Here is a 20,357-nt window from a genome sequence, read left to right as displayed (position 1 = left end):
GACAATGGACCTGCAAGCTATGCTACTGTGTCCAAAGACCCAGCCAGCAGCCTGTATTATGAAACAAAACTGCAGGTCCATAACTTTACACTCTTCAACTTGAGGTCAAAGGAAGGATACTGCTACATTTGAGATGAAATAAAAGGCAACCTCAGTAGTGAAGTGTTTGCACACTTTGAATATCGCCAACGTGCGATTAAGGACCCTCCGGAAGTGAACGAGATCATGGTGTGGAGCGATGTTTGCGGTTATCAGAACCGCAATGTATGTGTAACCAATGCATTCTGTGAGCTTGCAAGGAAATGTGGGGTAGTAATAACATAGAAATACCTTGTTGCAGAGCACACACAAATGGAGTGTGACAGCATGCATAGTAGTATTGAACGTAAACTAGTTACTAACATCTTTATCTTCACCCTGAGAGACTACCTCATCATACTCCAGACTGCAAGAATCAGGCCATCACCGTACCATGTGAAAATGCTCAGTCATGATGAGTTCCTGAAACTGAATGCATCTTACTTTATTAGCATCAGACCAGGCAAAAAAAACCTGGAGATCCAACTGTGCATGATCTGCAGGCTCTTCAGTTTAAAAGTGAAGGCAAGGTCCATTTCAAGCTGTCCTTCTCAGAAGAAGTGTGGGAAGAACTGCCACAGAGGATACAAGTACCAAATGAACCAATAGAATGGATTAGAATGTTTCCATGTGCTCTGCCAATCAAGGAGAGAAAGTTCCAGGACCTCCAGTCAATGAAACACATAATGCCCATTGAGTGTCATCACTTCTTTGCCACATTAAAAGGCATCAGTCAAGAACCCAGTAATAACACATTTGAGGAAGAAGTGTTTCACTCAGCATTATGCTTAGTTAGTTCATTAGTTACTCTTCATTATTCACAAAGTTGCAAGTTTAAAATTGCTTAAGTCACAAAGGAATGTTCAGGAATTTGCCCAAGTCATTTATTTCTCTTATGTTGCATAATTGACAGCCATTCTTATAAGTATGTCAGAAGTCATCCATTTTTTCAGTGAAATAATAATAGACGGCATCTGCGGTAGAGTCCTCAAAGCCTGCGCAGATCAGCTAGCCCCGGTATTCACCGACATCTTCAACCTCTCCTGACGCTCGGTATCGTCCCATCCTGCTTCAAGCGATCCACCATCGTCCCCGTCCCAAAGAGACCTCGACCTTCTGGCCTCAATGACTACCGCCCTGTTACCCTCACATCGGTCGTGATGAAGTGCTTTGAAAAGCTAGTCAGAGACTTCATCACCGCTCCACTGATGATGCAATTGCACATCTGCTTCACACTACACTGACCCACCTGGACAAAGGGAGATCTAATTATGTTAAAATGCTGTTTGTTTACTACAGTTCAGCATTTAACACTATCATCCCCTCTAGACTCAAAGTTCAAAGAGGTTTTATTGTAATTTCAGCTATATACAAGTACACAACAAAAACAAGACAGTGTTCCTCCAGGACCATGGTGCAACACAAAACAACAGTACAACAGACAACATGCTACACAAGTGCCTCACTACTAAGACTCACTATTAAGTTGGAGAATCTAGGACTGCATCCATCCCTGCGTGACTGGATCTCCAACTTCCTAACAGACAGTCTACAATCAGTACGGGTGGGCAACTGCGTCTCATCCACCCTCACCCTCAGCACTGGAGCTCCCCAGGGTTGTGTCCTAAGCCTCCTGCTCTACTCACTGTACACCTACGACTGTGTGGTCACTTCCAGCTCTACCACCATTGTCAAGTTTGCTGACAACACCATCGTCATGTACCTGATCTCGGGCAATGACTAGAGGGCTTACCTGGAGGAGATTAAACACCTGGAGAACTGGTGCCAGGAAAATAATCTCCTGAATGTCAGGAAGACCAAGTAGCTGATTGTGGACTGCAGCAAGAAGCAGGAGCGGCACTACCAACCTGTGAGGATCAACAGAACCACGGTACCTTGGAGTTCACATTTCGCAGGACCTGTCCTGGTCCCGCCACACCAACTCCCTGGCAAAGAAGGCTCATCAGCGTCTTTACGACCTCAGAGACTTCACACTGCCCTCCAAGGTGCTGCGGAACTTCTACACCTACATTATTGAGAGCATCCTGATGGGGAACATTACAGCCTGGTTTGGGAACAGCACCAAGCAGGACAGATAAGCACTCCAAAGGGTGGTGCATTCCGCAGAGCGCATCATTCATACGGAACTTCCTGACCCGCAGACAGACCATCTACTACATGCGGTGCCAGACCAAGGCCAGGAGGATTATGAAGGACCCCACCCATCCCAACAATAGGCTCTTCTCTCTGTTGAGGTCAGGGAAGCGCTTTCACTCCCTGAAGACCAACACAGAGACTGAAGAGGAGCTTCTTCCCGTAGGCTATTCGGGCCCTGAATCAGCGCAACTGATGAACTGTGGGGACTCTGCACTCTGGGTATGATGTCAATAACATCATAACAAACTGTAAAAAACTGTAAAATTGTACAAATTGTAAAAGCTGTAAGATTGTATCTTCATTGTATATATGCATATCCATACACTCCCCTTCCATTCATTATTTATCTGGACAATATTTATTCATTAGTGCGCATCTGTTTCCGTGATCTGCATATTTTATGTAACTCTCCTCGGCTACAGGCTACAGGCAGAGCAGTCACCAAAGGCATTTCACTGCCAGTTATACTGTGTATGACTGTATGTGACAAATAAACTTTGAACTTTGAACTTAATATTTTCTATATTTTGTTCAGGTTTTGGTGTTTCCTAACCCCCCCCCCAAAAAAAAGACTTGGGCCATTATTTTTAGGAAGGTGTCGATATTGAATAGAATGCGGAGGTTGGTCACGTTTGAGCAATAGAACATCTGTGGTTTTATGACTTGACTCAGGTGTGATGTCACTGCTTTATTGTTTTGATTGGATTTTACTGAGTCACGTTTTGATCTGGAAACAAAAGTTTTGACTATGCGTTAGGCAGTTGAATTGAAATGTATTTAATTAAAATAAACATTTTTTAAAAGAAACTTAGTTTGTCTCTTGCTCGCGTTTCGAAAACGTGTTTGTTTTACTGACTCCAACGTGGTGGTACAACTGCAGTGAATAATATAGAGTGCCACGACTCTATAGAAATACAACATTTGTTAAGACTAGGATTGGATAAATGAACGGATAAAAGTACTCAAAAAAGATTAAAGGTCTGGTACCTAGATTCTGTATTAGCTAACTGGCACAATCTAAGCACCACTAAGAAGAATATTAACAATGTGGTACAAGCCTTTTTGAAATTCCTGGCATGGCAAATCAGAGATTATTAAGGTCTACTTCACGTAGTAGTCAAACTAATTAAGTACAGAACACCACGTTTTAAGGGAGACAAAGCACTTTGATAAATTCGTTTAGTGTGTATTTAAGTGTGCATACGTCTTCATAGTGGCATTATAAACAATTTAATGTGTTTGATATCCTGCATGTCTTAGGCTTAGCATCTTACTGAAGCCTACTAGTTTAAAATCAATCCATATTCAGTATGAGCACTGTAAAACCTAACAATTTAGCCCTACAGAAACGGTCCTGTCATCCGCAGGAAGGACGACGCGTGATCTTCGGCATTTACCAACAACGTGCTAGGCTAATTTGGTGAAATAAGGCGGCTGGGATAAAAGGGAGGGGTGTCCCGAACTATCCAAGGCCAGTTTCAGCAGGATAGAACGTTGTAAACGTGCTCTAGCATCTGATTGGTTTAGGGGTGATAGCGCGATTCATTTCTTTGCCGCGAACAAAATAGTCCTTGAAAAATAAAGAACGTTGGCACGTAGATACGTAAAAATAACAGTGGAAGTGGCACATGTAATGTAGCACTTTATCAAATACTTTTTATTATTATTTTCGCTGCTAGGTCTGCTAGGTCCTTGGGACTTGTAAGAAAAGATGCTGAATTGGACAAATGGCTAGAAATGTAACTGACATCAAGCGTAAATAAAAGAAGCATGTAAAGAATTCTATACTATGGCGATATTTTATGTAAACATGCTTCGAAAACAAACTTGCGTCCTGGATTCTGTTTACCACTTAGTAAGATGGTCATTCAATCCATCACTGTAAACCTTCCGAAATAAAGGACTGGATGCCATTTTCAATGCGAAGACATTGGTCATTATCTTATCTGAGCTTTCCTCAGATTTGTATTTTTATTATCAAGTAGTCGATCTAAATTTGGTAAGAGCATTTTAGACCACTTACTGTGCTCCGTCAACTTGGATTGATTTACAAAAACTTGGAATTGGAGCAGTTCGTTTCTTCGGCTAATTTAAATATGTTTAAAAGTTTGTATTGCTATGTCGGCTCTTGTCATTAACTGATATGAGGGCCCCTTCCTCCCTTTATTATAATGTTATTTTAATCGTGTCATTGTGCTCTGCCGTCTTGACCATTGGCTCGCTTCTAAATAAGATTTTAATCTGTGTTACTACACTATCTAGATAGATACATTTGATTTATCTGGGTTACCTTAAGCTAATTCATTCCACGCTCCCACCTGTAAACCAAATGTCCAGAAGCCTAGCTAATAATTTGACATCATGACTTCAGCGGATCATCAAAGTTTAAACTATGGCCAATAAATTTCACCTTCCGCACGTACAGGGGTTATAGGTGAGGGTATATTTAAACCTCGAACGTGACCCAGAGGGGTGTGCTAAAAATCTGATTTGCCTAGAAGTGTATAAGTAGTTCTTGGAACAGATTCTGTAGTTCTCTAGGTAGCAAAACACGTATTCAGTAGCTAGTCTGCCTAACCCAGAAGAAGAACCTACTTTGTGAGATTCTGCATTTTCTGATAACATTTAGGCACACATTGCCACAGAACTGGTTAGTTTACCATGAACTATTCAATGCCAGAATCTGATATTTTAAAACGCCTGTCCTGGGGAAAAGGCGTACAAAATCTATTTGGAAGGTAATCACGTAAACGACACAAAAACAATCGTCACCTCCGGAAAGAACCATCCAGGTGTGTCTAAATAACCTAGTATTCGTTTTAAATCGCTTTGTTTTGAAAAGTGATGCTAAACAATAGACTAAGGTTATAGCGCCAACCTTTAAAATATCAGTAAAAAAAAAAAAAAAACAACTTACCCCTTGTAGGATTTAAAGTGGTTTTACCAGAAAGCGACCCTTTCGAATAGGCTCTGGGTTCATGAGGTGGCCGATGTCAGAGCTCTAGGATGTTCCAGGCTTTTCGTTCCACATCATTTACTGGACCGAATTGGACAGGAGCTCCTCCATCTGGCAGCTAGTGAACCCTGTGGCCTGAGAGGAGCTCTAATTGACTTACGTGTAGAGAATGGTAATACCTATCAGACTATTGGGCAGATATCTGTGGACTCTTATACTGTACCAACTTTTCATTTGACATTTCTGCTGCGCCCTGACTGTGAAGGACTGCGGCCAAAGTTTACAAGTAATCTTAATAATTCTGTTAGCACAGGCTTCACAGTAGTCAAAAGTAGTTTTACAGTTAGATGTAGTGTACATAGAAAAATTATGACCAGATGGTGTTCAAAGTGGACACCAATGTCTATATGCAAAACCCTTATGGGTCTCTTTGCATTTTTTTTTCTTATTCAAGAAACTGTGTAAATATTTATTTATGGGTAGACATTGACATTGTTTTCAATCAAAGTAATATAAATTGCCCATTACTGGACTAAGAGCACTTAAAGAAATGCAACTCTAAAAGCACACTTTTATCAGACATTTTGTTCCATCATCATGACACTGTTGTGCTTTATTTCAAGATTTATAAATGCAAGATCAATTTTATAAGCTGCAATAGTGTTAATAGATGTTTGTGCAGAAAAAAAAGCAATACCATTACATTTGCATTGATTTATTTATATTTATTGTTATGTACGTATGGCCCAGGGAATTGTATACAAATAAAATCTGTGTGATGCCATTAAACTTAAATTCTTAATCCAGTAATTGATTGGGTGGTTGTAAATACTAGCTATTTTAAGGAACAGACTTCTCCAAGAGTCAAAGTTTTTTTTTTTTCCTTCAGTTCAATAAAACACAACAAATAGTGAGTATTTGGCAACTGTAAAGCTACCAGTGCACTGAAGTATTTCAGTACTCTCACATAACATGGCATCTTGAGTTTCTAACAACAAAACCTGTTTAATGCCCAAAATATTTTAAATAATTTATACTTTCCAAGAATATCAAAAGGCCATCATCAACATTGTTATAAAAGGGGGTGTCAGGATTACTGTAATGGAACCATATCTTTAAATCATGACTTTTTCAATGAGACGTTTGATAGATAAGGGACCTTATAATAAAAATGACTCAATTTTAGGATGAGTCCATTTTAATACTGATCAAAAATTATTTTCATTTAAGATTAATGATTTTTAAAAAAATGAACAGGCAAATCTACATTGAACAATTAATTAAATAACAAATGGTAACAACTGAATTTAAACTGCTCTTGCTTAAAGTTCTTGCTTTAAAAAAAAGTAGGTCCAAACAAATACTATACATCTTATGTGGCTCAGATAACCCAAACAGTGTTCTAAAATTGCTTAGAACTGGGGTGCACAGACTTACAAGAAAGAAAGCATCAAGCTAGCAGCATATATCTTACCACTCAGAATACAGCTATTAAGTCCTTAACCTCCAAATCCACAGGTGATCACTTTGACAAATAATATTTTTATCATTGTACCAGGTTTCAGCAATAGCTACCCAATAACGTTCAACTTTGCCAATATTATGAGGGTGAGGAAAGACAACACATTCCACAGCCACACCGATATAGGTTCTTTTTTTGCAGTTTCTGGAACTGGCACAAATTCCCACCCTACTTTTAGTGAGGTTTAGTGAGAGCAGACGTTTTCTGTGCTTGGCCACCTTCAAACATGATGCTCATCATTGAACCTACCTGAATAAAAGCAATTACATTAGATAAAAATACCATAGAAAACCAATCAAAAGTTTAATTACAGATGTTGTAAATTATGATTAAATAACAATCTGGCCAACTGTTTGTAAGATTATAAAACTTACTCATTTCTCTCAGTGTCTGTGTAGCAGAACCTGAATGTCTGATAGCTTTGAGCAACTGGGTGTACCCATTTTTTGTGCCCTTTGGTACAAGTCTGAGTCTCCAAAATAACGTGCTCGGTACAACAAGCCTTCCTCTGCAAGTAAAAATACATAATCGAAGTTTGATAATTTCATGTGTCAGGATAATTTTAAGTTTGTTTTTATTATCATATATAATCTTAAACTATTTTCTAATTAAATTACTGGCCACACAGCTGTAGGAGAGTGCAAATCACTTAACCACTTCAGAAATTTGCAAATGTCATGATAGTCCTACCATCCAAGTGAAACTACTCAGGCTGCAATTTTGCAAGATCACATTGCAGTGTGACTTAATTACATCTTAAATGTTAATGCCATGTTACTGTTCCACTGCTATGAGTAATTTTACTGTGTGCATCAAGAATAAGAATTAGGTTACTTACTCTGTTGTTTTTCTTTCCAACAGTTGTTTCTAAGATTTGAAATGTAGTCCTCCTCCACACTACGCTCAACATTCTTTAGATTCATTCCACTATATTCCTCTGAAAAGTGGTCACCCACATAGTAAGGCACCTTCAGATTAGCAGTCTGTCGCCTGTTGGTATGACCTGAAGATCTGCATAGATTAAAAGGTAAGGAAAGGTGAATTTTGAAAGAAATGTGTCAATGTTAATATTGTCCAAGGCAAAATCTTTGTTTCATTTGAAGGTGGATTAGGAAATGTATATTATGTCAAATAAGAAAAAGTTTAGTCTAGGAATGAAGAGTGAGGCATTGCAAACTCACGGTCTGTGGCTGAGACTGTAGGGAGGGCTGGAAACAATCATTTGGCTGAGGGCCGAAACTATGATGAGGATAAGGATGGGCATCAGCTGAACAAACAAAGCAAGGCTTCCCTAGATTATGAGAAATAGCGCAACGATAAATTGTTACACATTGTTTACTTTTCGCCCATGGGGTCATTCATCTTGTACCTAGTCATTGTGCAGTAATTAGTAATAAGTAATTCATATATTATACTAAAACCTACTGTGATATGTAGAAACTGTCCAAAGAATGTTTATTTAATGCTTATTAAAGTATTCAACCCTCTTAAAAAGTTAACAAATTCATTTGGACCACAAATTATACACGTTATTCCAAGTCAAACTCCATATGTCGGATCTAATAAAATTTCCCAAAAAAAAAAAAAAAAAAAAAAAAAAAAAAAAAAAAAATCAGAAGCATTTAACCCCTTCAGACAAATGCTCAGTAGAACTACCTTTTTCTGCATTAAGTTTTAAATCTGTGCAGCTAAATTTCCACCAGATTTGCACAAAGATTAGGATGTTTTCACCAATTCTGCCTAGTAAATTTGCTCCAAGTTGATCTGGTTCAAGTGCCACAGATTTCTTTTTTTTAATAGGTTGTTCTATAGTATCTCCATGTTTTGCACTGTACTTCAGTTTTAACAAGATGCCCAAAAGCATCTTTTGCTTTTATGCAGTTTTTTGGGATTGCCTTGTCTAGGCACTGCCTGGGTAGTAGGATGCAGCCCACAACTCATCCAACAATGCTTACTGGGATATCCAAACATGTGAGTAATATTGGTTAGTCTTTAGACTGTTGATTTCTATAAGATCTCCAATTTCCTTCAATGCTCTTTGGTTTTCATTTTAACAGCTTTCTTTCAGATTCAGAGTCTGACCACTTGAATTAAAGGGATTGTTTATACAAAAGACAATGATTAATGATTCACAGGTAGAGAACAATTGTAATCCAAATGCAAATTCATTAGAGCACTATTTTTCATCTGTGTAAACTAGGAAGTTCCACAGCACAGAATGCAAACAGAATTTTTAGTTAATAATGTCACTGTATAAGGTTTTACTATATATATTAATTCATTCCCAGCATACTACCACTTACATCTCTCTGCTGTTCTCGTCGTTCTTGCCTGTGATTATGCCCAAATCTCATCCGGCCATTACTATAAACATGGACATTACCTGGGGAGAAGAGTCATGGAAATAGTCATGACCCAACTTTCCAAAGTCATTCAATATGCAAGTGCATAAAGTGTTTGTTTTCCTGAAACCCCCAACATTGGCTTCAACAGACTTCCAGAGTGCTATCAAAAAAACAACAAAAAAACCAACCAAACAACAACAAAAAAAAATCATAGAAAAACTTGCACATGGGACCTACCACCTTACTTACTAGATGGAAATCCACCCCCGAAAAACATGTTGAAGAGATCCTCAGGAGAGATATCTGCCTCAAAGCCACGATGAAAATGGCCATGACGCGACTGATGGACTTTCTCCTCACCGTAAAGGTCATACTGCTTCCGCTTCTCAACGTTACTAAGAACAGCATACGCATTTCCTATAGCTATGACCAAACATGGAATAGGCAAATTGCTTTAGAAAATCAAAAGCTGACATGCCTAGTAGTGATTTAGTGTTTATTTATTGAATGCTGAGCTGGAAGTTAAAAAGCATAAGCATTAATATTACCTTTAAATGCTTCTGTAGCACCAGGGGCATGGTTTTTATCTGGATGAAATTTTAAAGCCAGCTTTCTATAAGCTTTTTTCAGATCATCATCTGAGGCATCTTTGCTGACTCCAAGAATCTCATAATAGTTTTTGCACTTTTTTATCCTAAAAGGGTAGGATATAGTTAGAAATTGCAAAGGAAAGTATTACAATACACAAAACACAAAAACTAACGTAACTAAACTAAAAGCAGCTAAACCCGCATGTGGAGGAAAGCCAAACAAACAAAATACAGCAACAAACACACCTTTTGACTGCATCCAGTTGATCTTGTGTGTATGACTTGGTTCCATCTGTGGCACTTTCCCCTGGTGTCTGCTCGCCAGCACTGTTAGTTTTATGCTTTAAACCAATACCGTCATTTTCTCCACAGTTACTGTGACTGCAGTGTACATTTCCATTCGGAGATATGGACTCTAATAAACCTATAACAATAATTTATATGAGGCAAATAGGCATGTGCTAATCCTGGCTGCACCTGTAGTTAACAGCAAGCAAGCCTAGCTACAACATATGCGTCTGACGTGGAAAGATAACATACTGGCTAGCTAGCATAGTCTGGCTACCAGTGCCAAGCATAATACAATTTGAAACTGCCATAAAACAAGAAAGACTTAAACAGTATATAAACAACAACAAAAACTGTAATAGAAGATATAGAAGACAAGGTTCATTCGCTTGTGCACAAAAGCTAAAGACTCCCAGCTAGTGTTTGCTAAGATAACGCTAGGCTTATTAACTTTGGCCAACAAGATAGCTACCTAGCTACATAAGCTAACAGCTACAGACTTAGTTCTAGTGGTTATTCCCTGTCTTGATTTAATACTCGAAACAAATCTTTACGTACGTTTCGCCTTCTCGGTGGGAAACAATTTCTGTGCCTTCTCCAGAAATCTTTTAGCTTTGTCGGGTTGGCTATCCCGAAGTGCTGCAATTGATATTTCAATGCACCGTTCCGCTTCGTCCTTGTTTGATTCCATTGCGACGGCGGAACTTAACTAGTTATTAGGCGCCGCATAATGACGTTACAAAAACGAGGAGCCAAAATAATGCGTCATGGCCTATGCTGCTGCAGGCCTGCGGAAAGCATGAGCGGTCCATTTTGTCGTTCTTTGTGTCTGTTAAAGAAAAGTTGCGTTTCGTAGTCTATAATGTTATTTGAACGTCAGTACTCATTGTACCTCGATGATTTCAGCTTTCAGAGACCGTGTTCTTAAAATACGCTTGAATAATATGTTCACAGCATTGTTAAAACGTGCTGGTATCCTAGCGAGATCACCTGTTAGATATAAATCAGTTAATCGCAGTTCAGTTACTGCTGGCAACATCGAACAGAAAAAGAGAATAAAGAAACTCAAGCCTCCAGGCTGGGATGTTCTCTCATGGGAAGACATTTTGGCTCAGTCTGTGACTCCTTTATGGCGACTAAGCTATGATGAGCAGCTCCAGTGGAAACAAGAACAGCAACACAGGATCTTACTTCAGATGACAAATCAGCTGGTACAGGACTCATCATTTACATCCAATAAGGGAGAGCTAACTTTTCCTCTTCTGCCCATAGTGCCTTCACCAGTGAGGGACGGATATCGTAATAAATCAACCTTTTCAGTTAACATTGGAGTAGATGGAAATCCAAAGACTGTAGGACTTTACACTGGCACTGGGAAAGGTAGAAACATTGTTTGTGTTCATGGTGACCATCTTCTTAACATTCCATCAAAGCACAAGTTGGTTGGAAGGTGTTATGAAGAGTTCATACGTTTCTCACCATTAAAGCCATGCATATTGTTTCATGATGGAGGTCACTGGAGAGAAATTACAGTGAGAACGAACTCTGCTGGTAACACACTGGCCATAGTATACTTCCATCCACAAAATTTAACTCCTGAGGAGGTTGGTGTCCAAAAAGCAGCTCTAGTAGATTATTTCACAAATGGTCCTGGGACAGTTTGCCAGCTGGACTCTCTTTATTTCCAGGAGAGCACCATGACCAGATGTAGTCATGAGGACTCTCCATACCAGCTCCTGTATGGAGAACCCTGTATCTACGAGGAGATCCTTGGCATGAAATTCCGCATATCTGCTGATTCATTTTTTCAGGTGAACAGAAGTGCAGCAGAAGCCTTGTATAAGACAATAGCAGACCTAAATAAGACCTGTGAAGAGGGAACTCTGTTGGATGTGTGCTGTGGTACGGGAACTATTGGCATCTCACTGTCCACACGGATGAAGAAGGTCATTGGTATTGAACTTCTTCAGCAGGCTGTAGAGGATGCAAAATATAATGCAGCATTTAATGGCATTCAGAATTGTGAGTTTCTCTCAGGAAAAGCTGAGGCTGTTCTTCCAGACCTGATACCAACCTTGTGCGCTAATGGGGGGCTCACAGCTATTGTGAATCCATCCAGGGCAGGTCTGCATTATAGAGTAATAAGGGCACTGCGCAACAACTCAGTCATACGAAGACTTATCTACATTTCCTGCAAACCAGAAGGAGAAGCAATGAGGAACTTCAGGGAGCTTTGTAGAAAGCCTGATTGGCAGAGAAAGCTCACTGGAGAGGCATTTATGCCAACAGTGGCAGTCCCTGTGGACATGTTTCCACACACACCTCACTGTGAACTGGTACTTGTTTTTGAACGATAGGGTAAACTACATATTTTTTGCAAAAAACCTTTTCAATGTCAGTTTACATGTTAAGAACAGGGTTACTGTTCATTTTAAGAATGTTAGAATTTTTCAGTTTAATACTTACTATACATAATATGTCTAATTATGATTTGTTGTGTGGTCTGAAGCATTTGTGAAAATATGGAATATATGATAAACCATTTTGAAACAATTTGGTATTCCAGAGAAACCTTGTTCTCAAGGTTGTTTGGATAATCAGTATTCAGTGTTGCTTCATAAAGTCTGTTTGCCTAGTCCAAAATGCTGAACACATGTTAATGGTATGATTTGCATGATATGGTATGATCACAGAAGATTAACTAAAGCTTTTAAGGCTTGGCCCCAGAAGATATACATGCAGAAGAGTGTCATAGTACTGTGAAATGTGGCAATTGTTGCTGTTTTGCATTTAAAGGCATTCCAAATCCACACAAAAAATGGCACAAATCAAGCTGTTGCAATGGATTTGTCAATCTGCTGACCTAACCTCTTCTGTGAAATGTTGTGCAAATACATGGTCTGCTTTTTTTAATGAAATAATTCTCCTGTGGTGCAAGACACAGTTTGACATAATGATTTTTTGAGTCCTCAATTTTTTGTTCAGATTGAATGTCAGTAGTTCCTGAGGTGACTGCAACATATGAAAAGACCGTTCTAAATGTAGTCTTATCTTCCATGTGTTTTACTCTGCACAGATTGCCAGTATTTTTTCAGGTATTACGATAAGTGAGCTTTGCAGAATGAATGTGTGATTCCTTTATTCCCAAAGTCATAAGAATATGTAATAAATCGGATTACTCTTGGTCTAATGTGCCCACAAATCTAGATTAGCATTTCAGAATGTGCAAGCATGTACATGACGACGGAGACAGACTGTTAAAAAGATGGTCAGATTCTACCCCAATAGAAAAGAGACAAGACAGTACGATTCTTATGGGTTAGTAGGGGGAGTAGTGTGAATCAGAAGAATAACGTTTTGTTTCATGTGGATGCTACGGAAAATGGATCCGTTTATCTGCCTGAATTCTGCTTATTTTTTAAAAAGATATTCAGCACTTTGTCAGTCTTGGCAGAGTCGACTGTTGCCTTAAATTATGAATCCAGAAATTTATATTTAAGGGTTTGAAACTGAAACCTGCTGATATTAGATATAAACCAGTTTAACACTGAATCACTGCTATGTATTTTCATAAAAACGTAGCTACGGAATCTGAACTTTTGTTATAGCATATAGGTTTTTCGTATGTACTTATTGGAAACTATCAACAAGTTATGAAATGAAATGAAACCGGTTAGCTAATAAGGTAATTAATAGCATGATTGTTGCAGCCATGCAGAAATGTGAGGGCGAGACGTCTACGGTGCTCAGGTTATGTAGGTTATTCTCAGTGTTCACGCGCTAGCTGTAAGAAGATCGTGCGTGCATATTAAGCTCTGGTGCGCTGTAGCGGAAGATTTGCTGTAGGTTTTTTGCCACGTTTTCTGGGTATAATATCTTGCTTCAAACCACCTCTTTAAAAGTTATTCTAAGCAATATTTTTAATAATTTTTTTAGCTTCTAGTTTGGACTGTTATGTTATATACTGGACCCCAAAATATCAATTCCATGGCCTGTTATTATTAGGTAATTATGTGCCATCATATTAATAGCCATTGCAATAGCTATCTAGAAGGGACGCGGCGAATGGTCACAGAGGGGAAAAGGGTTCATCCTGAACGTCAGACGATCACGCGACCAATGAAAGTGGCAAGAATAGGTGGCATGTATTCCGCCCCAACCAATTGCAGTTATTTAAAGAATCCAGTGGCATAGGTAAGTAGGTGGAAGCAAGCGGTAAAAGCCCGTTGCCTTCTACTGGTCCTGTTGTACGTCATGCATGTTAACTCGTCTGTGCTGCAGCAAAACAAAAGGTAAGTTGTGTGAATTGGAGTTATGTGAATCAGCGCTTAAAACCACTGTGTATTCTGCGTTAAACTGGTCACCGCGGTGTCGGCCTACTTTATGATGTAGATAAAGACCCACCCATAAAGGACCTAAATGAATATTGTTCTATAGTGGTGATGGTGTACCCTGTAAACAATGATGCCTTCTCTTCCGCAGAACGCGGTTGTTAGAGGACAGTTGTGAAAATATGACTGACACACAGAGGAGAAATTCCTACCAAACTAGACAACAAAACCCTGAAGAAATAGCTGAAACAAGCTTGGACGACGATATTTTTGATGAATCTTACAAGGAGAAAGATGGCCCGCAACCTCCAAGACAGATAGTATGGAGAAATGTTGTGTTGATGACTTTCCTTCACATCGGTGCTGTTTACGGACTGATAATAATTACATCCGCATCTGCCTTGACCGTATTATGGAGTGAGTGTACTGTTACAATGTATTCCATGAGCAAATATGTTATCAAACTGACAATATGCACTTGTTTAGGCGAAGATCTTTTTGAATGGCTATGCAATAATACGCACTAAGAGAAGGCTTTCTGTACTTGGAGGCAGAGGGCGTTCCGGTTACGTTCTTTCGAAATTAAGGATGGGATGAGCGCATAATCTATTGTTGGCGAAGAAAGTCTATATCGCTAGGTGCATAATATGTCAAATTTGGCCCTTTTCTGATACAGTTTTAAAAAGTAATTTTTATCAAATAACATTGTTTAAAAAAACCCAAAACATTTTATTACTGTTTATAAGAGACTGGCATATGTGAGGGAGAGAGAGAAAAAGTGGAGGGAGACTCTGCAACCTTGCCAGCAGTCAAAATTGTGTCCCTGTGTGGTTTTATTTGATTGTTGTTGTTGGTGGCTTTTTGCTTGTTTGTTTGTTTGTTTGTTTTTTTGCATCATTGTACTGCATAATATTTTATCCAGTTGAACAATGCACAATCAGCATTCCGATAAGCACTCCATTGTAAGCTGGAGAGGCTCATAACAGTATGTCTTTCTCCCCTGGGATCTCAGTGTCTAAGCAGCCTTGTCTGAAAACACATAGTGACATTCAGCTCTCATGCAAAACATCTTTGAGGAGGAAAGGCACACGTCCCAGACATAGAGGCATATTAAAACTAGCAACTGTATAGTAGTGAAGGTTAAATTAACATTCCACTCTATTTTTTCCCTTTTCCTTTAAGCATGTGTGTGTTATGTCATAAGTGCCCTGGGAGTGACAGCAGGAGCTCATCGACTCTGGAGCCACAGGTCCTACAAAGCTAAACTGCCATTAAGAATCTTCCTAGCCATTGCCAACTCCATGGCTTTTCAGGTAACTAGATGAAGAGATTGAACTATGTGGAAAAATTCTAAATGCAAATATGTATGTAGACTCTGGGGGCTATGATCAGATAACATGCAATATGGCCTGAATAAAAATACTTTAAACCTGAGTGCAGCATAGTTCTGTATGAGCTTTACCTTATTTTTTCATGATGACGCACGTCATGTTGTTTCACTTGGAATGATACTGTAATGGTTTGCTGATGGTTTGTCATTGCAATCTCTGTCCTTTCAGAATGATATTTTTGAGTGGTCTAGAGACCACCGTGTTCATCACAAGTATTCAGAGACTAGTGCAGACCCACACAATGCCACAAGAGGCTTCTTCTTTGCTCATATTGGCTGGCTGTTGGTTCGTAAGCACCCAGAAGTTATTGAGAAAGGGACCAAACTCGACCTCAGTGACCTTAAAGCAGATGAAGTTGTCATGTTCCAGAGAAGGTATGAATGATTATGATTTGATGGATGATTTTTAAAAATGTTTTTTCATATTTTTTCAACATTTTTTGGGGTGGGGGGTTGTTTATTTGAAAACACTATCCAGATGAACCATTAACTATGCATTTAATATTGTGGTTGTAAAAGCTTGGGTTTGACTTGGTTTATCAATCACAAGAGGAGCAAAACACCAGGGGAAAGTTAATGAAATTTGCAAAATAGCTAGCAACCATTTCTCTTAAACTCCTAGTATCTCACATTCACCCCCCCACGCCTCACACCCAAGACGAAATTGTTCAACTCAAATCTATGGCCTTGACATAGGTTATGGAGAGGAACACTGGCAGAATATCAGGGGTACTATGTAAGAGTGTTGCACACATAGTGGTGCTTGTTCCACTGTGTTTCTGGCATCTCTGCAGCCAAACCTGCTGATCCAGGGTGCTGCCTGTGCCAAAGCACACATCGGGCCACAGCCAGTGAATGAGCAGCACACAGTCACCTGACCTACTCTTGTGAGCCCTATCCCACAATAGCCCAGAACCTCTTTGAAAAAGGGATTAAGAAAGCATTCCTTTAAAACATATTTCAGGGAGTTGGCAAATCAGATTGGTGACTGGCTTGTCAGCATTTTTTACAGCAAGTAAAAGTTTTGATAATCATGTTTAACATAGTTCAGATTTGTAAGCCATCTTATGCAGGGGGTATTAGACATGGATAAGAAACTACGTCAACACAAGGTAAATATTTTGCTGAAAACATTGGTCAAGCAGTTGGGTATCAGTAACATGTATCAGTTTTCTGTGATCTGCATTCTCTGTCTTCCTTTGTACTTTGATAATAAGTTTAACTTGAGTTAACCTTTTTGGATTTCTTCACTATTCCTTTAGGTATTATAAGCTGTCTGTGGTGGTGATGTGCTTCCTCGTACCCATGTTGGTGCCTTGGTACCTGTGGGGGGAGAGCTTGTGGGTAGGATACTTCATACCAGGCCTGCTAAGGTACACTGTGGTCCTCAATGCCACTTGGCTGGTCAATAGTGCTGCCCACATGTGGGGTATGAGGCCCTATGACTGCAACATTAACCCCAGAGAAAACACGTTTGTTGCCTTCAGTGCTGTAGGTAGGACATTTGTTATACTTCTGCTCTTGTACTTTGTATTTTTAAATCACATAACAGTACATTTTACAAAGCTGTTAATACATCGATAGAATCTGTTCATGTTTGTACAAGATGTCTATACATTAAATGCTGACAAAAATGATAGGATTCGTAATAAGGCAGGACTTTATCATGAAATGCCTATAATAAGAGCACAGGATACATTTATTTTTGAAAATAGACAGACATAATGGGGCATTTGGAACAAGTGTATTAAAGTTAATCCTAATGGTAACACATCCACGACCACTCAGTATTAGTGTTGAGGGATGTTTTTGTGATGTTAGTTAGGTTTGTTCCTTTGCAATTGTGTTGACGATTCAATCCATGGGTTCAGATGTTCAGTTTGATATATTTCAGTTCTGACTACAGTCAGAACAACACAAACTGGTTGTCCTATCTTAACATACATTTATCTGTGGTACCATCAGACCACTTGTGAACTTTTACCGATATGTTTATAGTGGGATGACATTTATTATTTCATTTTAGGAGAAGGCTTCCACAACTATCACCACACATTTCCATATGACTATGCTACAAGTGAGTATGGCAGTCGGCTGAACATCACCAAGGCATTTATTGATCTAATGTGTTACTTTGGCCTGGCCAAGGACTGCAAGAGGGTGCCTCATGACACAGTCATGGCTCGGGTGCGACGCACTGGTGATAGCAGTCACAAAAGTGGTTAGCTTGTTTTTAATGTTTCAGAAGCCAAAATATATAATGACAAGCCAAGCTCACTATTTAAACATATTTTCAGTGAGTGTGCAGTGAAGGTCCTAGTAATGTTTTCACTTTACAGTGAAGTAGGAATTCCTTTCTTAAGTTGTCAGACTAATATGGGCTCTAGGATCACACTTCCATTTTTGTATTTATCAGTATCAAAATGTGGTCCTTACTTTGCAGAAGAAGACTTTAATTTGGGAAAAATAGCTTGCTTCTTCTCTGCCTCAGAGGCAAGAGCTGTAAGAGTATTTTTTAAACAGTTGCACACCTCCTTAGGGCACTTCCCTGATAGACATAGTAGTTGGTCTGCTGTCTGTTAAAATTCAGCTTTGACTTAAGAAAATCATTCCAATATACTATGCAAACTTCAAGTACAGCTTGTAATAAACATAGCATGTGTGTGCTATTAATTTCTTGGCACTTTTGGATTTCAGTCACAAGGTATTGTGAAACTAACTTTGAAAATATTTTATACTTTAAAGCTATTCATCAAATATATGTGTTTATTTTTTGGTGCATACTATCAATAGACTTTAAACTAAATTGAACTATGATAGTAATTTCTATAATTCATGTATAAAAGACATCTAAACAGTCCTTCAGAATTATTATCTTGGAAGACACTCCTGCAGGCCAGATGTGGGTTGTTTGCATTAAAAATTCTGGCAGTGTTACAACATTTAACATAAATTTCTCTATTGCCCACTCCATTTGCCACAGCCCCAAGTTTTCATCTATGTGTGATGAAGTGGAAGCAATGGAGCAGAGACCATGTGCCATACATAATGCATTGGCTCCTGGCTCTCTGCTCCTCTTCAACTCCACCAACAGATGTTCAGTGAGGTCTATGTCAGGGCACAAAGATGTCTATTGCAAAAAACAAATTGTTGTAAATGAGCCATGTTTGTATCTGGAAGATTGTTGTTATTCAGAGCCCAGAACCCTGACACTGGACAGTTCCCTGCTAGACTCTCACCAAGTCTGCACTTTAAAAATATCTTGGAACTCTGTTATATCATGTAACATCTATCCTAACAAAGTTGTTAGGGACTTTGGAAGTAAAACAGCCCAATCCACCAACAAACATCATAGTTGGGTTTGTCTTGGTATGTATGACCACCTATCCATTACCAACCCAGCAAAAAGTTCTGTTTTGGTTTCAATGATTTCATATGACTACACAATACATTCCTATGGGAAGATAAACAAACAATCAGACAAACAAACAAACAAACTTCCATGTGCTTACTTTTTTGGTATGATGAGGGTACAGGCCAGGGATGGTATCAATTCAAAACTAAAATCATAGCATTTGTGGGGTTTTTTTCCCTCTGAGGCCATACTTCTAATTGTTTTGGATGTAAATGTCTTCATGCAGGCAGGTTTAACATCTGTTTACTTATAGAGTCAGTGAATATATCAGAACTTATAATAATTGATAAACATACCTTAATGAAAATGCTTGTACAAATTATATTTTATAGTTTTCTCTCAGACTCTTAAATAACACCCTGATGCCCACCATGTTTACCAAGGATTTCAATAATTTGTGGAGGGTTTGTCTACTTTTCAATGTGCTTTTGAGAATTGAGGATTTTTTTTAATTAAAGTGAAAACGAAATTCAGAAGTGTTTTTTTTTTTTCATTTCAGTTTTGCAAAATCCTGTAGTTTTGGCATCATTGCATATGATTTTACATACTGGAATGCAGTAATCCTAATTAGAATATTTTTTCTAAGGGAATTTTTCAAGCCTCATTAAACAAAATTTTGTGTTTGTTAAAGGTTATTGTAATAATACTGCTGACAGATGAATACCAGTGATGGCCAGTGCCCTATGGAAAATAACTGCCAAGGCCTAGTGCTGACAGCCAATCATATTTCTCTGGTGCATGTAATCATGAAACTGCATTGGATTCATGAAAGTGAACTGGGTTCAGTATGAAAAAAGTGTAATTTTTTTTTGGTGGGATTTGAAATATTCTTTAAAATGAGCATGTTTATTAATTTGGCAAACTAAAATGTACTTTACAAAAATGGCTTAATCATTATTTGGACTCTACAGTTGACATATATTTAATCAAAGAATAACTATAATGATCTCCCTTAAAGTATTCCATAATTACAAAATATACAGAAAGGAAGTTAAAAGTAGACATAAGCTTCCAAATGCTACACATACAATGTATACTACACATACGTATACTTGTTTATCACATGAAAACCAATTTTATAAAATTTGTTACTATTTACCCATATTTTAATGCAAGTAATTTTCACACTCCAAAAAAAAATTATTTTTTTTTTAAAGAAATGTTGTTTCCACTTTAAGTAACAATAAACCAACTTTTCTAAAAGGGGTTGTGCTGTGAAATTTTGAATCAATATTAATGTCTTCTTCTTAATTTAATAAAAATTGTGTATTTATGACAACTTCAG

At 38.4% G+C, this 20,357-nt stretch overlaps 3 protein-coding genes and 1 pseudogene across 4 annotated transcripts; 3 read left to right on the top strand and 1 right to left on the bottom strand.

Moving 5' to 3' along the window:
• The first annotated feature begins 4,896 nt into the window (after positions 1-4,896).
• LOC113580945 (DNA damage-inducible transcript 4 protein pseudogene) lies at positions 4,897-5,656 on the top strand (annotated as a pseudogene).
• A 234-nt stretch (positions 5,657-5,890) lies between these two features.
• dnajb12a (DnaJ heat shock protein family (Hsp40) member B12a) lies at positions 5,891-10,656 on the bottom strand. Of its 2 annotated transcripts, XM_027015808.3 has the most exons (9): positions 10,495-10,655; positions 9,895-10,072; positions 9,607-9,752; positions 9,308-9,481; positions 9,017-9,096; positions 7,895-8,004; positions 7,552-7,724; positions 7,088-7,221; positions 5,891-6,962 (listed from the first exon to the last, which is right to left on the bottom strand). In XM_027015808.3, exons 1-8 carry the CDS (start codon positions 10,625-10,627, stop codon positions 7,097-7,099), a joined length of 1,119 nt encoding a protein of 372 aa, XP_026871609.2. In that variant the 5' UTR covers positions 10,628-10,655; the 3' UTR covers positions 5,891-6,962; positions 7,088-7,096. The 2 variants fall into 2 exon arrangements, with proteins under 2 accessions (XP_026871609.2, XP_081581106.1); XM_081724980.1 differs by lacking the exon at positions 9,017-9,096 and having other exon boundaries at positions 9,308-9,453; positions 10,495-10,656.
• Positions 10,657-10,722: 66 nt separating this feature from the next.
• On the top strand, positions 10,723-13,280 carry trmt2b (tRNA methyltransferase 2B). The gene has a single exon (XM_027015807.3). The coding sequence runs from the start codon at positions 10,833-10,835 to the stop codon at positions 12,291-12,293; it is 1,461 nt and encodes a 486-aa protein (XP_026871608.2). The 5' UTR covers positions 10,723-10,832; the 3' UTR covers positions 12,294-13,280.
• Positions 13,281-14,058: 778 nt separating this feature from the next.
• Positions 14,059-20,351, top strand: scdb (stearoyl-CoA desaturase b). Its single transcript, XM_027015804.3, has 6 exons — positions 14,059-14,228; positions 14,419-14,684; positions 15,450-15,580; positions 15,827-16,032; positions 16,920-17,152; positions 17,684-20,351. Exons 1-6 carry the CDS (start codon positions 14,191-14,193, stop codon positions 17,881-17,883), a joined length of 1,074 nt encoding a protein of 357 aa, XP_026871605.1. The 5' UTR covers positions 14,059-14,190; the 3' UTR covers positions 17,884-20,351.
• Positions 20,352-20,357: the final 6 nt, after the last annotated feature.

Source organism: Electrophorus electricus, chromosome 12, assembly GCF_041902795.1.
Source record: "Electrophorus electricus isolate QZ-2024a chromosome 12, ASM4190279v1, whole genome shotgun sequence".
Taxonomy (NCBI): domain Eukaryota; kingdom Metazoa; phylum Chordata; class Actinopteri; order Gymnotiformes; family Gymnotidae; genus Electrophorus; species Electrophorus electricus.
This window is presented reverse-complemented; position numbering and strand designations above follow the sequence as displayed.

What these genes read in the sequence shown, in the direction of transcription:
- dnajb12a (XM_027015808.3), bottom strand. Translation starts at nt 10,627, where the DNA reads ATGGAATCAAACAAGGACGAAGCGGAACGGTGCATTGAAATATCAATT. An exon ending in CAACTGGATGCAGTCAAAAG is followed by an intron (nt 9,753 to 9,894) that starts GTGTGTTTGTTG and finishes CTACCCTTTTAG; the next exon opens with GATAAAAAAGTGCAAAAACT. An exon ending in TTGGAAAGAAAAACAACAGA is followed by an intron (nt 7,222 to 7,551) that starts GTAAGTAACCTA and finishes TTTTACTTGCAG; the next exon opens with AGGAAGGCTTGTTGTACCGA.
- trmt2b (XM_027015807.3), top strand. Translation starts at nt 10,833, where the DNA reads ATGATTTCAGCTTTCAGAGACCGTGTTCTTAAAATACGCTTGAATAAT.
- scdb (XM_027015804.3), top strand. Translation starts at nt 14,191, where the DNA reads ATGCATGTTAACTCGTCTGTGCTGCAGCAAAACAAAAG. An exon ending in CCAACTCCATGGCTTTTCAG is followed by an intron (nt 15,581 to 15,826) that starts GTAACTAGATGA and finishes CTGTCCTTTCAG; the next exon opens with AATGATATTTTTGAGTGGTC. An exon ending in TGTTGCCTTCAGTGCTGTAG is followed by an intron (nt 17,153 to 17,683) that starts GTAGGACATTTG and finishes ATTTCATTTTAG; the next exon opens with GAGAAGGCTTCCACAACTAT.